Raw genomic sequence first — 15,576 nt, forward strand, 5'->3', positions numbered from 1 at the left:
TCAATCATCCTCACTTCTGTTTCTGGGTTAATTAATAACAGCTTCATTCTCACTGCAGGCCCTAATGATCAAAGGCAAAGACGGCGCTAGAGGCCATTAGCGCTGGACTAGCACCCACATTTACTGGCACCCGAAGATCAGAGCCAGCAAGCATGTGTAACAATGAGCTTGTTGCTCTGAACGCAATGAGCATGCAAATGCATGCTAACCAGGTCATTACTCATTCCTCCCCAATGCTCAGCAGGCAGCACACCAAACAAGGGCACTGCTGCTGCATCAAACCCTATGCCAGTTTGGAGTTAGCGTTAGGGTTTGCCAGAGCATTGGTGTGGAATGGGGGGGATTCTATTTAGCATGCATTAACATGCTTCCAGCCCCCCCCCCCTTTTCTTACATATTCTTATTCTTATCATATTACCGTATATTTAATTAGTGGAGAATAGAATATTATTATTATTATCTTACAAGAGGGGTGGGACAAGCAGAGGGAAGGATCGGAACCGATGCCAGCTCAGTCAGGCAACATGTTATATACTGCAGGGGCTGCTAAACACGGCAAATTTAAAAAAAAAAAAAGATACTGATTGACAGCAGCTGGCATCAGCGCAGGCACCATTTTCTTTAAAATCCTTTTGGGGAAGCGACTGCTTCTTTTGTGCCCCCCCCCCCCCCCCCCCCCCAGCTACGTCTGGTCAGGCTCCTCTCATTCAGATTCTTCCTAGAATAACAGGCCTTAGGGGAAGGGGATAGATTAACTTCAGTTTGTTTAAATCCATCAGTAGCCCTCTTGGGCACATTCTCACCCCAGGGCTACCCTGGATACCTTAACATCTACCCCACAGGTGGTCATCCTTTAACCTGGAAACTTTGTCCCCTAAATGAAGTGCTGCCTCCAGGAGGATATGTCCATCTCCAAGGGATTTTTCATCTGTTTTGGTTAAACACACTCTTTTTGGCATTCCTCTTTCACTGATTAGGATTGTAGCTGCTGCCTTTTTTGTTTGTTTGCTCTATGGCAAAACATGCTCAGTTAAGTCCTCTTTTGACACATCTTTGGCTTTATAACAAATTCAGATTATTGCAACTCATTGTAGGATCAGGGAATTTTCTCCTCACTGCCTTCAAGTATTATAGAATACAGCTGCTAAACGTCTTAATGGGACAGGCAGACAAGACTATGCTACAACCTTATACATGAACCTTCACTGGCTTCCAATTGCTTTCAGAATTCAGTTTAAAGTTTCCTGCTTGTACACAGGGCCTTCCCTCTCCAGCATATTTGTCCCACAATTCACACTACGTCAAATCAGCTCTTTCTGCTTTCCTCTGGCTTATATGCATTTGGAATTGATACATCACTCTGCATTCAATTACGTTTCTTCTTTTTAAAAACGCTTTGCCTCTCATGCTTAGAAATTAAATTGGTCACACTTTAAAATGGGTCTCAAATTTTTCTTATTCACACAGGCTTTTGAACACTACTACTTCATAAGTACACGGAACTGAGATTTGTGGGGGTTTTTTCTGAGCTGTGGGAGAAGGGTTTTGGGGCTTGAGATGCTGGTATCTTTATCTTTACACTCATGATTTAAAAAAAAAAAAAATTCTAATTTAAACAAAATATACAAGGGATGTAATATCTTGTACCAGAAATATTGCTAAGGACTTATAATACATACTAAACAGCAAATACCTAAAGTGGGTGGGGGGAAGTGAGTAAAGAAAAATGAGTGAAGGGATTTCGATAACAGCCACCAATCTAAAGAAAGGTTTAACATGTCACTACTCGCAGGGTACATAACTTAATCCTTGCAAGATACACATCACTATGACGCTAAAGGTATTCAGAAGTTGTGATCTTTTTAGCATGCCTTCAACTGTTCTAGGTCAAAAATAACATTTAATACCCAAATACTGTAATGTTTACAAGGAAAACTCAACTTGATTGACACACCAAAAGCACAACACACACATGCTTAAGAACACCTTATATTGCTCTAGAGTAACTTTAGTAAACATCAGGGAAAACCCAAACCACATTCTCTGGCAAAGAATTCCAGAGTTTAATTACACGTTGAGAAGAAATATTTTCTCAGATTTGTTTTAAATGTACTACTTTGTAGCTTTATTGTGTGCCCCCTAGTCCTAGTATTTTTGGAAAGAGTAAACAAGTGATTCACGTCCACCTGTTCTACTTCACTCATTATTTTATAAACCTCTATCAAATCTCCCCTCAGCCATCTTTTCTCCAAACTGAAGAGCCCTAGCTGCTTTAGCCTTTCCTCATAAAGAAGTCGCCCCATCCTTTTTTATCATTTTCGTCACCCTTCTCTGTACCTTTTCTAATTCCACTACATCTTTTTTTGAAATGTGGTGACCAGAGCGGCACAAAGTATTCGAGGTGCGGTCGTATAATAGAGTGATACAAAGGCTTTATACATCCTCATTTTTGTTTATAAATAAGACAAGGAAAAACTAAATCTTAAGCTTAGACTGCAACAGGGTTTACAGATCAGCCACCTGAGTTACTAAATCCTTAGGCAGTACACGTTTTCTTGAAATTACAAAATTTAGAAAGCTGTTTTGGGTCATAAAAGATTTACCCTGCAGAATTATAGAACATAAACAAGGAAATTTCAACACAGAATTCTCTCTGAGATAGAGGGTTCTAGACTAAAGAACAAAAGAACTCCAGGCATCTCTTCTGTATTGACTTTGACAGGTCAGGAAAAATATGACTATAAGACCTGAGAAAAATCTCAATCAAATGGCTGAAGTATACACATAATATTTGGTTCTGATTAGGCTACAAGGCAAAGATAACTATTAAAGTAGTTCTTTGCTTGATAACTTCCAAAGATGTTTCTAGAAATCCTGTTAGATCCATGGTAGCTATATCTCCTCTTTGATCTTCAACAGATCTTCAAACGCCACATATATAAACCTCTAAGAAGAGGTAATGCCTCTGATGGTATCTTTCATACTTCAAGAAAATATTTATAAACCATATCTATAACCGAGACTAAAGATAAACTTGGGAAAATTCAATAGTCTCAAACTGTTCTTCTATAATTGGTTTTCCAAATATTCAATTTTACGATGCATGAACTTCTTATCTTTCGTTAAAGCTACATTACCCTCTTGCAGCGATTAAAGTTTTGTACCAATAGTTTCAAATTTGGAAGAATGGTGTTCCAGATAACAAACCTGTTCATTTTGAACCTTTCTAAAATCATTAAATCACTCACCAATTGTAGTCACATTTGGAAGAGATAAATTCACATCCTGGATAGCTTCCCAGAGTGACTCTAAAGTCACGGCAGTCGGTTGTTTTACTTTTGGTATATCAGCTTGCAGACTTTTCAGGTCTCTCCTACTGGCCTCACCATCAGGGTCAAAACTCCAGCTGAAGACACTGTTCCTATGTCCCAGGAGAGGAGGCAGCCAGAGGGAGTCCCCAGCAGTGAATACAATATCTGCACCAATTTTGAAGCACTGTTGTGCTTTCTCCCATCGCATGCAGCACTTCTGGTTTGCTGGGGCTCAACAAGACTGCATCTATACCGAATATCAGACCGTTGGTTTATGGAACTCTCTGCTATTTAAACTAAGGCATATTTCCAGTTATGATACTTTTAAGAAGGGATTAAAGACACTGTTTTATAAACATGTGAGTAGGAAGTAATATACTGCAGTTATTTTAGTGAATGTGTGTTTATGTGAAGTATATTGATGATTGTGATATTAACACCTATGGTAACTTTGGATCAATATTGGTACATCCTAGATTTATTGTGATATAGTATCTTAGTTGTAGTCCACTATGAACTATGTGAATGGTACTAGTGGGCTATAAATTAAATAACTAACTGTGACTGCCCGCAGAGCTCTTTGCAAGCCCAGAAAACAGCAAACTTTGTCGCCTCAGGCTGTGCCCCACATGCTAAGGTGAGCTGCTTCGAGACTGAAGTGGAGCCAGTTGCTGGGGAGGTAGTCTTCACAACTCCCTTCCTCTTCTTCCCCATGGAGAAAAGGATCTCCAAGCAGTTTCCCCCCAGGGCTACCGTGGTGCTCAGACTAGAGCATTTCTGCTCAATACCATCCTGGCTCCTCCCCGAGCTCCTGTGGACTTCTGCAGGAACCCACCGATTTCTGCCTATGTCTGGAGGAGAGTCAACACTGCTGGAGGACTGCAAAGATACCCCTTCTTTTTCCTAGGCATCACAAGTACAGAGGTAAAAAAAAACCAAAAACTTCAAACAAAAACACAGAGCTAACAGGTCACACTGCCACCCTATTTTACCCCCTTACACCGTATGCATACTTTAAAATGTTTTATTTTAAGTGAGTGCAAGATTTGATTATAGGCATCACAAAGTGGTTCATAAAACACGGTATATCAGGACTTTATAAAATCTAATGTTTAGAGTGTTAAACTAATTACTATTTCTGGCATTTTAATTAAATTTAACTTAATCAACATTTCTATGCTGCTTAAAAAGCAGCAGGTGGATTCCAGTTAAAATTTAATAATTAACAGGTTCTGTCCAGAAAATACAGATAAAAGGTCATAAAACAACCACGATTTCAACACACCTAAAATGTACAAAAGATCATCAATCCTATCTCAAATGGTAGTGAGTTCCAAAACTCTGGAGCTTTTCCAATAATGTTCTTCATAATACCCTTCAGACAAAACTGTTTACATGAAGGTAAATACAACCTAAATGTATTAGAAGAGCACAGTTGGCAATCAGGCATATAACATCACAAGTTTGCTATTGGTGACATTCAAAATTCTGCATGGCTTGGCATCGGCTGAGTGTAATTTGAAGAGCACTTGCACAAAAACAGGTAGCCAACTCAACTTTGATAGTGGGGGCCCTTTCCTACAACCTAGTAACCCCTATCTCCCCAAAACTAGTTTGGGGATTTAGTTTTAGATCATGCATATTCAGTAGCAGCTCGAAGCATGCTACAGTCACATATAATAGCTATTTCCCTGTCCCCAGAGAGTTTACAATCTTAATTTTGTACCCAAGGCAATGGAGGGTTAAGTAACTTGCCCAAGGTCACAAGAACCCTGGTGTCTCTGTTTCTCAGCCTGTTGCTCTAATCCCTGGACTCCTCCCCATGTTCTGCAGCACCTGGAATCTAGTTAGCAAAGAAGTTGAATGGCGAAGCAACACTACACTGCAATAATCCAAGTGGGAACGTACCACTGCCTGGAACACATTTCTAAAATGGCTCTCTGAGAAGCAGGCCCTCATTTAGTAAACCAGTTTAAGATTTGCCAAGAAGCTAATCTAAGCAACTTGAATTTCCATGGTAAAGCAAAGAGACCGTCTTATATTTTCACATTACAAAGCACTGAAGCATTGTGCATAAACTATTTCACAATATTAAACGACCTGGTTAATAATGCCATATTGTATATCTAAATAATCAAATCTAGCTTACAAGATAGATTTTAAAGTTCAATTATACTTTGACCTCCACTCAAACTTCACATTTAAACCAAGCCAATTTTAGTAGGCATATTTCATTTAGGAGATGCACTGACATATGGTTCTACTGGCCTTGAGATATACCTTCAGATGGTAGATGTGTTCCTCTGTATCTAGATCAATACATTTGGTTGATTTCTTTACAGACATCACAGAAAGTCCAACATCTATGCAGCCATGCAACTTTCCCTTCTCAATCTGTGAAAAGGGAATAGGTTAATACACATATACAATGATGATGAAATCTGAAGACAGTAATAGCTAAATTGTATTGTGCAAATATAACTAAAAAAACAAAAACAACAAAAGACCTCCATTCCGTGGATAGTATATGAAACCCATTCTTAAATCCATGTCTACATCGATAATTTAACACAGGCTGCATATGTGAGAATCCAAAAGGTGCCTATATGCCTTTGTATAAGGCTCCCAGAACCAGTGCCAACAGTGTGCAAATGTCTATACACAAATGTACATGTCTTCCAAAAAAGGTGTAACTGTGTGCATACTCTGAAAGTGTACCTGTGTATTTTATAAAATATGCATCTACATCGCAACTCTGCTTACATCCACCCCCAGGGAAGTCCACAGACTGTCTAAAGGCAGATGAGGTCTTTCCGTGAGTGCACTTCACATGCCCCTATGCAGTCATAAAAGCACTTTTCTGCAGGTTACCCCATAAAAAAAAGGCAGATCTGTGTCCTTGGTTTCTGTGTAGCGTGGTCCATGTACGCCAAGGCAGCATGAAGTATACAGTGCTACATGCAGGCTGCTGCCTGACAAACACAAAGGACACAGACATAAATCACCAATGTGGCAGGTGGGGCACTGTGAGAAGTAGGACAATGCAAAGGCACTGCCAGGTACTACAGTGTCAGAGATACGGATATCACAGAGAATGGGAGGGAAAACATAGTACATTTAAGTGTTGCCATACTGGGACAGACCAAAGGATCCATCAAGCCAAGCATCCTGTTTCCAACAGTGGCCAATCCAGGGTACAAGTACCTGGCAAGAGTCCAGAACAGTAAAAAACAGGTTTTATGCTGCTTATCCTAGAAGTAAGCACTGAATTTTCCCATCTTAATAATGGCTTATGGATTTTTATTTTAGGAAATTATCCAAACATAGTAGATTGATGGTAGATAAAGATCAGTATGGTCCATCCAGTCTGCCTAACAAGACAAACTCCTAGCATATATATGATTAGATAACATAACATATGAATACTTGATCTTGAACTGCTTGCCATTTTCTGGTCACAGACCGTAGAAGTCTGCTTGACACTGGCTTCATTTTCAACTACTGGAGTTGCCGTTGAAGCTTGCTCAAGCCATAAGTACATAACTATTGCCACAGTGGGACAGGCCGAAGGTCCATCAACCCCAGCATCCTGTTTCCAATTCAGGTCACAAGTACCTGGCAAGATCCCAAAAAAGTACAATACATTTTATGCTGCTTATCCTCAAAATAACACAAAAATCTAGCAAGTAGAGAATGTAGCAGGAGTCACTCTTCAAGCTAATAAGAGGTAGAGTCTCATCTGTCTTAGCACAACTCCTAGTCACTTCACTCCCATGGTGAATCTGCGCACGTGCACTTTTGTTTAATCATTGACTCATTCCCTCCTCCTTCCTATACTGCGTTTCACACAATCTCTTTTATTTAAACTTCACTGTGCATAGGTCTATCATTGTGATCTAAAGACACTTATCAAGCTGGCATGCTCAACTTTTCAACCTGGTGTGGCCATATGTCCCGAAAGGTGCCTGTTTTGCAAAGCTTCGTCAAGGGGGATCTCCACACCATTTGATTGCTTATGTGTCTTTTCTTAGCCTCATACACATAAGCAATCAAATGGTGTGGAGGTCCCCCTTGACGAAGTTTTGCAAAACAGGCACCTGTCGGGGCATATGGGCACACCAGGTTGAAAAGTTGAGCATGCCAGCTTGATAAGATAAGTGTCTTTAGATCACAATGATAGACCTATGCACAGTGAAGTTTAAATAAAAGAGATTGTGTGAAACGCAGGATAGGAAGGAGGAGGGAATGAGTCAATGATTAAACAAAAGTGCACGTGCGCAGATTCACCAAGGGAGTGAAGTGACTAGGAGTTGTGCTAAGACAGATGAGACTCTACCTCTTATTAGCTTGAGGAGTGACTCCTGTTACACTCTCTACTTGCTAGATTTTTGTGTTATTTAAACAACTCAGAAGGAGTAGCTGAGAGCCTAAAAACTTTCTTTTGGATATCCTCAAAATAAGCAGTGGATTTTCCCCAAGTCCATTTTAATAATGGTCTATGAGCTTTTCCTTTAGGAAGCCATCCAAACCTTTTTTAAACCCTGCTAAGCTAACCACTTTTATTACATTCTCTGGCAACGAATTCCAGAGTTTAATTACACATTGAGTTAAGAAACTTTTCTACGATTCATTTTAAATTTACTACTTTGTAGCTTCATTGCGTGCCCCCTAATCCTAGTATTTTTGGAAAGATTAAACAAGCAATTCACATCTAGCCGTTCCACTCCACTCACTATTTTATAGATCTCTATCACATCTCCCCTCAGCCATCTTTTCTCCAAGCTGAAGAGCCCTAGCCACTTTAGCCTTTCTTCATAGGGAAGTCATCCCATCCCCTTTATCTTTTCTGTCACCCTTCTCTGTACCTTTTCTAATTCCATTATATCTTTTTTAAGATGCGGTGACCAGAACTAAACATAATATTCGAAGTGCGGTCACACCATGGAGCGATACAAAGGCATTATTGTTTTCTATTTCTTTCCTAATCTGTCTAGCCATAATTGGAGAAAGAACACAGATGTCTGCCTGGCACTGGTATTCTTTCCCAACTACTGGAGTTGTTGCCTAAGCACGGCTCAGTTTTGTTTTGATTACACTCTTTCTATATAGGAATCCTTTCTGTTTATCCCACAAATTCTTCAATACCATTACCATTTTTGTCTCCACCACCTCCTATAGGAGGGCATTTTAGGCATCTACCACGCTCTCTATGAAAAAGTATTTCCTGACATTACTCCTAAGTCAACCCCACCCCCTGCAAGAAGAGGACAAGTGGATGTCGCAAGACTAGGGGAGGAGATAGAAACAGTCACCCCCCCACCAAACAACTGCTCCACTGGTTATTTCTGCCAAAGTTCTTCACTAGTCCATATAATCATGGCTACTACAAGTTCATTTCCTATCGGTTGCAAACTTACATCAGCCTGCGTCTTGGCATATTTCAAAATTCCTTTGTTCAAGAAGAAATATCTCTGAAAATGAAATACAGAAATTAACCAAAACATACGTTCCATTTGGATCATGTTCTAGAGGACACCAGATAATACATTTTTAATCTTTATTATCATCTTTATGTATACTTTTCAGGGTTTGCATCAGTATCCCTATCTTTCAGTTGTACCTCTGGTACCTTATTGTACTGGGCCTTGAGCTTTGTTTGGAAAGGTGTTTTTAAATCTAAAATAAAATAAAATAAAAAAAAAGATAAAAATGAATTTTATGATCAGAATGTGACTCATAGCTGTATAAAAGTACCAGTACAAGCCAGTTTCCCCTTTTTGTATTTGCCCAGTATGATAAGGCCACATTCTACCACTGATTTGCGATGTGCGACAGTACATTTCTTAATATATTTCTATTCTGTAGCACAAACTCAGCATGGGCATTCACAAGACTTAAGAGTGCTGCAGCCCATAATGTTATCTTGCTACTCTAAAAAGGGACACACACTCAAACATCCTGAAATACTCCTAAACGTCTAATGAGCAAAGAGAAAAGGCCACAAATGCACTGGGCCACACTAAACTAACCAAGCTTAGTGGGTCATTTAGTAATGGGCAGTGTACAATAATGCCATTATTGCACACTACCTGCCAGAAGGACCAATTTCTAAGGGCCCCAGGACGGATAACGTAAGAACGGTGTTAACAATTTGTGTGTGATAAACCAGCTTATTTTCGAAAGAGAAAGATGCCCCTATTTCAACCCAAATCGGGAGATAGGCGCCTTTCTCCCATGGGCGCCCAAATCGGTATAATCGAAAGCCGATTTTGGGTGCCTCCAACTGAAATCTGTCGCGGCAACGCACAAAGTTGATGGGGGCGTGTCGGATGGCGTGGTGAAGGCGGGACTGAGGCGTGTTTATCGGCCGAGGAGAGATGAGTGCACTCGGCCGATAATGGAAAAAAAAGGGTGCCAGAAGTGAGAATTTGGGTCACTTTTTCTGGACCCTTTTTTCTCACGAACAAGTCCCCAAAAAGTGCCCCAACTGCCCAGATGACCACCAGAGGGAAGGGATGACCTCCCCCAGTGGTCACTAACCCCCTCCCACCCAAAAAAAGAACTTTAAAAACTTTTTTTTCCAGCCTGTATGTCAGCCTCAAATGTCATACCCAGCTCCATCACAGCAGTATGCGGGTCCCTGGAGCAGTTGTTAGTGGGTGCAGCGGACTTCAGGCAGGTGGACCCAGGTCCATCCCCCCCTACCTGTTACACTTGTGCTAGTAAATGGGAGCCCTCCAAACCATCCCCAAAACCCACTGTATCCACATGTAGGTGCCCCCCTTCAGCCATAAGTGCTATGGTAATGGTGTAGAGTTGTGGGCAGTGGGTTTTGGGGGGTTCAGCACCCAAGGGAAGGGAGCTATGGAGGTATTTTAACTTTTTTAAAAATTGTTACAAGTGCCCCCTAGGGTGCCCGGTTGGTGTCCTTCCTGGCATGTGAGGGGGACCAGTGCACTACGAATCCTGGCCCCTCCCACGACCAAATGCCATTGTTCGTTTTTGAGCTGGGTGCCTTCGGTTTCTATTATCGCTGAAAAACGATACTGCCCAGCTCAAATCCGCCCAAATCCGATGCATTTGCCCGGCACAAACTGTATTATCGAAACAAAAGATGGACGCCCATCTTTTTCGAAAATACGGTCTGGCCCACCCCTTCACGTACCCGTCCTCGGAGATGGACGCCCATGGAGATGGGCGTTCGTGTTCAATTATGCCCCTCAAAGTCACCTCCATACCGTCTGACAGACAACTGCTGGGAAAACTAGTTTAAACTGCCATTTATTTTTTCAGTTTTTATACAGCACTCTGACAAAAGGCACTTTAAAAATAATGCTTGTACAATATATAATCAGAAATGCCATTCAAGCTGACATGCGGAACTAAAAACATACTCCTTGGTTGATTGTCAGAATTTGTGCTTCCAAGCTTCCCTTGATCACACTGTTGCAAAATGAGACCTGATTTTACACAACTGAAGTTTCCTATTTTTGATCATATTTCTTCTACACCATGGGGAGGGGATATTGACAACTAATTGTTACAAAGTTAACAGACATGCCTCTGCAGTTGGAATACTACATTGCCTTGGAGGCTGAACTTTAATTTAGAATGGACTGCTTTTTTAATTAATTAAATTCTTGCTGGCTCTGGACATTTGGGTTTAAGTTTTCCTTGGCAGACCATTGGTTGCCCTAAGGGCAAGCAAATTTCACATTTGAAGTGAATATAGTTTTCCTTGGCTCACAAGCAGATATGCCCATTAAAGGCAGACTGAATTTTGGTTTTTGGCACCGAAACTGGCCCAAAATCCACATTCAGCTATGTTTCAGTTCTGGCCGGAAATGCCGGTACATTTTCAGCTGAAACTGAAACGCTGTGCTATCCCCCTCCCTCCCCTCTTTCAAGGAGCCGTGTCCATCACTCCATCTCTCCCTCCCTGAAGAATTATCCCTTCCCTCTCCCCCACCCCCACAACAGGAGGCACCCCTCCCCCAGGCCTACCTTAAACGTTGGTGATCTAGTGTCTATGTCAACTGCAATCTCAAAATGGCTGCTGCAATCTTTAGTAGCAGTCTCAGCTGAAGGTCTCAGCAACCATTTTGAACAACAACTGGAGATTGCTCCTGCCCCTGTTAAGCTACGACACCACCAGGGTTTCAGGTAGGCTCGGGGAGGGGGCTCTGATTGGTGAAGGGAGATTGAGTGGCTGCTGTTTGGGGAGGGCCAGGCCGGTTTCTGCTTAAGTCGAAACCGAGCTATAAATTTCGGCTGCAAATTTGATTTCAGCGAAAACCGAAAAATCTGGTTTTGGTCAGCCTCTAATGCCTGTAGGGGCGGAGTCTGTTGCTATTTAACTGAGACACATGATTTTATTATTTTTTTCTGTACATCAACTTTCATAGCATTTTTGATTATGCTTCTTTTCAAGGTAATCAATAGAAATAAAACAAAATAAAACATGGAAAAGAAAATAAGATGATATCTTTTTTATTGGACATAACTTAATACATTTCTTGATTAGCTTTCGAAGGTTGCCCTTCTTCGTCAGATCGGAAATAAGCAAATGTTGGTAGATGACAGTATATATAAATAAAACATCAAAGCATTTCAGTGACAGTCTAACAGGATGGGGTGGATAGGTGAGAGACAGGGAGATATGCATGGAGACAGGAGGGTGACAAACAAAGCAGTACATTTTTATGGTTTATAATGGGCTAGAAAACCCAGATCTTTGTTAAGTCCTGTCTGATGGGTGTCAAAATATTTAATCATTCTGACTTCAAAGGTCTTACGTTCCTGTATTGTTTAAAAGTTACACCTTTCAGGATTCTTACTACGAAATCACTGGTACAGTGTTCTGGTTTTGTAAAGTGCCGCCCCACCAGTGTGACATCCTGGCTGGCACTGGCATTTTTCTTATGATGTCTATGTAAATTAAATCTTGTCTTTAGCATCTGGCTTGTTTCTCCAATATAGCACCCTTCGTCACATTTTTTACACTGAATGATGTATACCACATTGGAAGATGAGCATGTAAAGGATTCCTTTATGTTGAATATTTTTCCTTTGTGAATGACTGTGGGTACTGTGAAATGTTTTGGCATAGTTTGCAGCTGGATATATTGCAAGGATGTGTGCCATTCTCTTCTTTTTGAGTCTGTGTTGGGAGCTTACTTCTAATTAGCTTGTGTTTTAAGTTGGGTGGCTGTCGGAAGGCCAGCACTGGTGGGGATGGGAATATCTCTTTCAGTAATTCATCCTCCTGGAGTAGAGGCTGCAGATCTTTTATGATTTTTCTTAATTTTTCCAGCTCTGGGTTGTATGTCACTATAAGGGGGATTCTGTCTGTGGCTTTTTTTTCTTTATACTGTAGCAGATTTTCCCTGGGTGTTTTGAGGGAGGAGGCAATATTCTTGGAGATTATTTTGGGGTTGTAGCCTGTTTGAAGCATGCAGTCAGGATTTCAAGGTGTCTGTCTCTGTCGCCTGGGTCAGAGCAGATACAGTGGTATTTGTGGCTTGGCTGTAAATAATGGATCTTTTTGTATGTGAAGGGTGGAAGCTGGAGTTGTGGAGATAGCTGCAGCTGTCTGTGGGTTTCTTGTATATAGATGTTTGTATATAGCCATCGCTGATTGAGACCGTGGTATCCAAAAAATTGACTTTTTCTGGGGAGTAGTCTATTTTGAATCTGATTGTAGGATGGTATGTATTGAAGGAATTGTAAAATTGTTTCAGAGTTTCTTCCCCCTCAGTCCAAATCATAAAAATGTCATCGATGTACCGGTAGTATTTTAGGGGTTTCGTCTGGTATGTATTCAGAAATGCCTCTTCCAGCTCAGCCATAAAGAGGTTGGCATATTGGGGTGCTGGTTCTGGTGCCCATTATTTGTAGATAGATATAATTGTTAAAGCAGAAGTAGTTGTGAGTTAAAATAAATTTGATTAATTTTGTAATAGTTTCTGGTGAGTATTGGTGGTCCAGGGTGGATGTTTTTAGGAGCTTCCCACATGCAGCTATGCCATCCGCATGGGGAATGTTGCTGTATAGTGATTCTACATCCATCGTGACCAGAAGGGTGCTTGGTGGTAATTGCTTGATATTTTTCAATTTATTCAGAAAAGTCTGTGGTGTCTTGTATGAAGCTGTTTTGTGCACGAGAGGTTTCAGAATTCCCTCTATGAGTCCAGATATTTCCTCCGTGAGTGTGCCAATATCCCAATATGATTGGTCTGCCACGGTTTCCAGGTTTGTGGATTTTGGGTAGCATGTAGAATGTGCCCACAGAAGGCTGGTTTGGTATGAGTTTCTTCAGATGTGGCTGTACTTGTTTAGGAAATGTTGTGATAAGGTCAGGTGTTCAGCGCTGCATGCGTCTGGTAGCGCTATACAAATGCTAATAATAATAAGCTGCTTTGTATAATCCTGTGTGGGGTCCTCAGTTAGTTTCCTGTAATATGTATTGTTTGAGAGCTGTCTGTGCCCTTCTTCAATGTATTTTTGGGTGTCCATAATTACCACTGCGCCTCCTTTGTCTGCGGGTTTGATGATAATGCGTTCGTTAGTTTGTAGAGTTCTAATGGCTGCTCTTTCTGGTGGAGTAAGATTGTACAGAATTTTCTTTTGTTTGCTGGAAAGTTGTGATTTTACCCTATGTCTGAAGCTTTCTATGTAGTTGTCCAGCTTGTGGTTTTGTCCATCCTGTGGGGTGAAATAAGTGTTCTTTTGTTTAAAACTGTATCTTGGTCTGTTGGGGGTCCCTTTGTTGTGAAAATGTGCCTTCAGGCGCAGTTTTCTAAAAACCTCTTCTAGGTCCGAGTATAATTGGATTTCGTCCAGCTCGTTGGATGAGCAGAATTTGAGAGGAGACCCCTGAAGCAGGCAGTTTTCGCTGAAACAGTTTGATATGAGGATACAATTTCCTTCCAGTTGATCTTGCAGCTTCAGAATCCCAACATCTTATGAATCCAGAGTAGATGCCAGAAAAGTGAATTTAATTATGCTTTTCAGATGTTTCACTAGTTTGCTGTTACACCGCACTTAAGCAAAGCCCTTTATTCACAAGGGGAGATACAAACATTGGCTAACTTGAGCAGCTTACGAGTGCCAGTAAAAAATGCTACACTGGTAACAAAGTAGCCACCATTATATCTCTTCCATTCACATTCATTTTTTGTAGCACATTTTGCAATTAGTTTTAAACCATTTTAATGTCCTGTTTGAATTAAAACAGTTTTCATGTGTGCATTCTCACTCTATTTGTTTTGGTTCTGCAGAGTGTATAAAACAGTACAAAGTTGCATAGTAAATGAATAATTAAAATCTGATGATTGATACTAAGCTAGAATAAACCAGGTGGAAAATTATAGCTTTCTAAAGTTTTGTCCTGATAAAGAAATCAGTAGTAGTATAGAGAAAGCAGAAAAAATGGGACAAGGCTGGCTAGAAACACAAAGACTGAGAAGAAAGAGGGCAGGTTTTAGTAAACTAAGGATATTCTACATTCAGTGGAAAGCTACTGAACTACAAGGAAAGGGGGATAAGTCCTGGAAAGCAGAAATGCAAACAGCTTGATGGCTCTGCTGGAACTGGAACTGCTGGCGAGATGCATAAGTGAGCCTGCAAGACAGCTGTTACAGTAGTCAAGATGTCCAAAAATACAAAATGAAGGAGGGTATGATAATGAAAAGGAAGAGCATATTTCATGAACAAGTAGCAGAAGGTACAGAGAGAAGAAATACAAATAGCAGGAGAGTGACACATCAAATAGTGACCGTTGGGCTTTTGTTAAAATTAAAAGCTGGGGTCATTGGGGGGGGTGGGGGTCAATGTTCAACAGATGCTCAGTTCTTGCATTTTAGAAGCCTAAATTTAGGTGGATTTTCACCCACATTTAAGAAAGTAAAATGTTTAGATTTAGGTGTCAGTGTTGATGACCTGTGTTAAATGCCCCTGCTTCTTCCCCCCTTCGACCACACATTCTTCTAGGAATTTAAAATTTAGGAATTTAGGTAATGAAAACTGACAAAAGCTTACTCCCAAAGTTAGGCACCTAAACCAGTTGAGAACTGAGCCCATTAGTGACTACTTGCCACTTCAAATGAAGTCTGGCCAAAAACTGTTATTTCCATGTGAACACCTATCCCATTTAACAAAACAATAAAACTACCTTTTGTCTCTCTCAAACACATCGTCTAACAAGGTACCAATGTACATAGAGATGCTTAACAGTAAACAAATCCTAGTAGTTATGCAACGTAAA

The 15,576-nt window shown here is 40.7% G+C and overlaps 1 protein-coding gene across 2 annotated transcripts in view; it reads right to left on the reverse strand.

Moving 5' to 3' along the window:
• OSBPL3 (oxysterol binding protein like 3) overlaps positions 1 to 15,576 on the reverse strand; it is a 324,326-nt gene that overhangs the window by 118,305 nt on the left and 190,445 nt on the right. For both annotated transcript variants that reach the window (XM_030202113.1, XM_030202121.1), the window contains exons 4-5: positions 8,729 to 8,782; positions 5,592 to 5,705 (exon numbers count right to left, since the gene is read on the reverse strand). In XM_030202113.1, coding sequence (XP_030057973.1) covers positions 5,592 to 5,705; positions 8,729 to 8,782 — 168 coding nt within the window. The remainder of the gene's footprint in view (positions 1 to 5,591; positions 5,706 to 8,728; positions 8,783 to 15,576) is intronic.

Source organism: Microcaecilia unicolor, chromosome 1, assembly GCF_901765095.1.
Source record: "Microcaecilia unicolor chromosome 1, aMicUni1.1, whole genome shotgun sequence".
Lineage (NCBI taxonomy): Eukaryota > Metazoa > Chordata > Amphibia > Gymnophiona > Siphonopidae > Microcaecilia > Microcaecilia unicolor.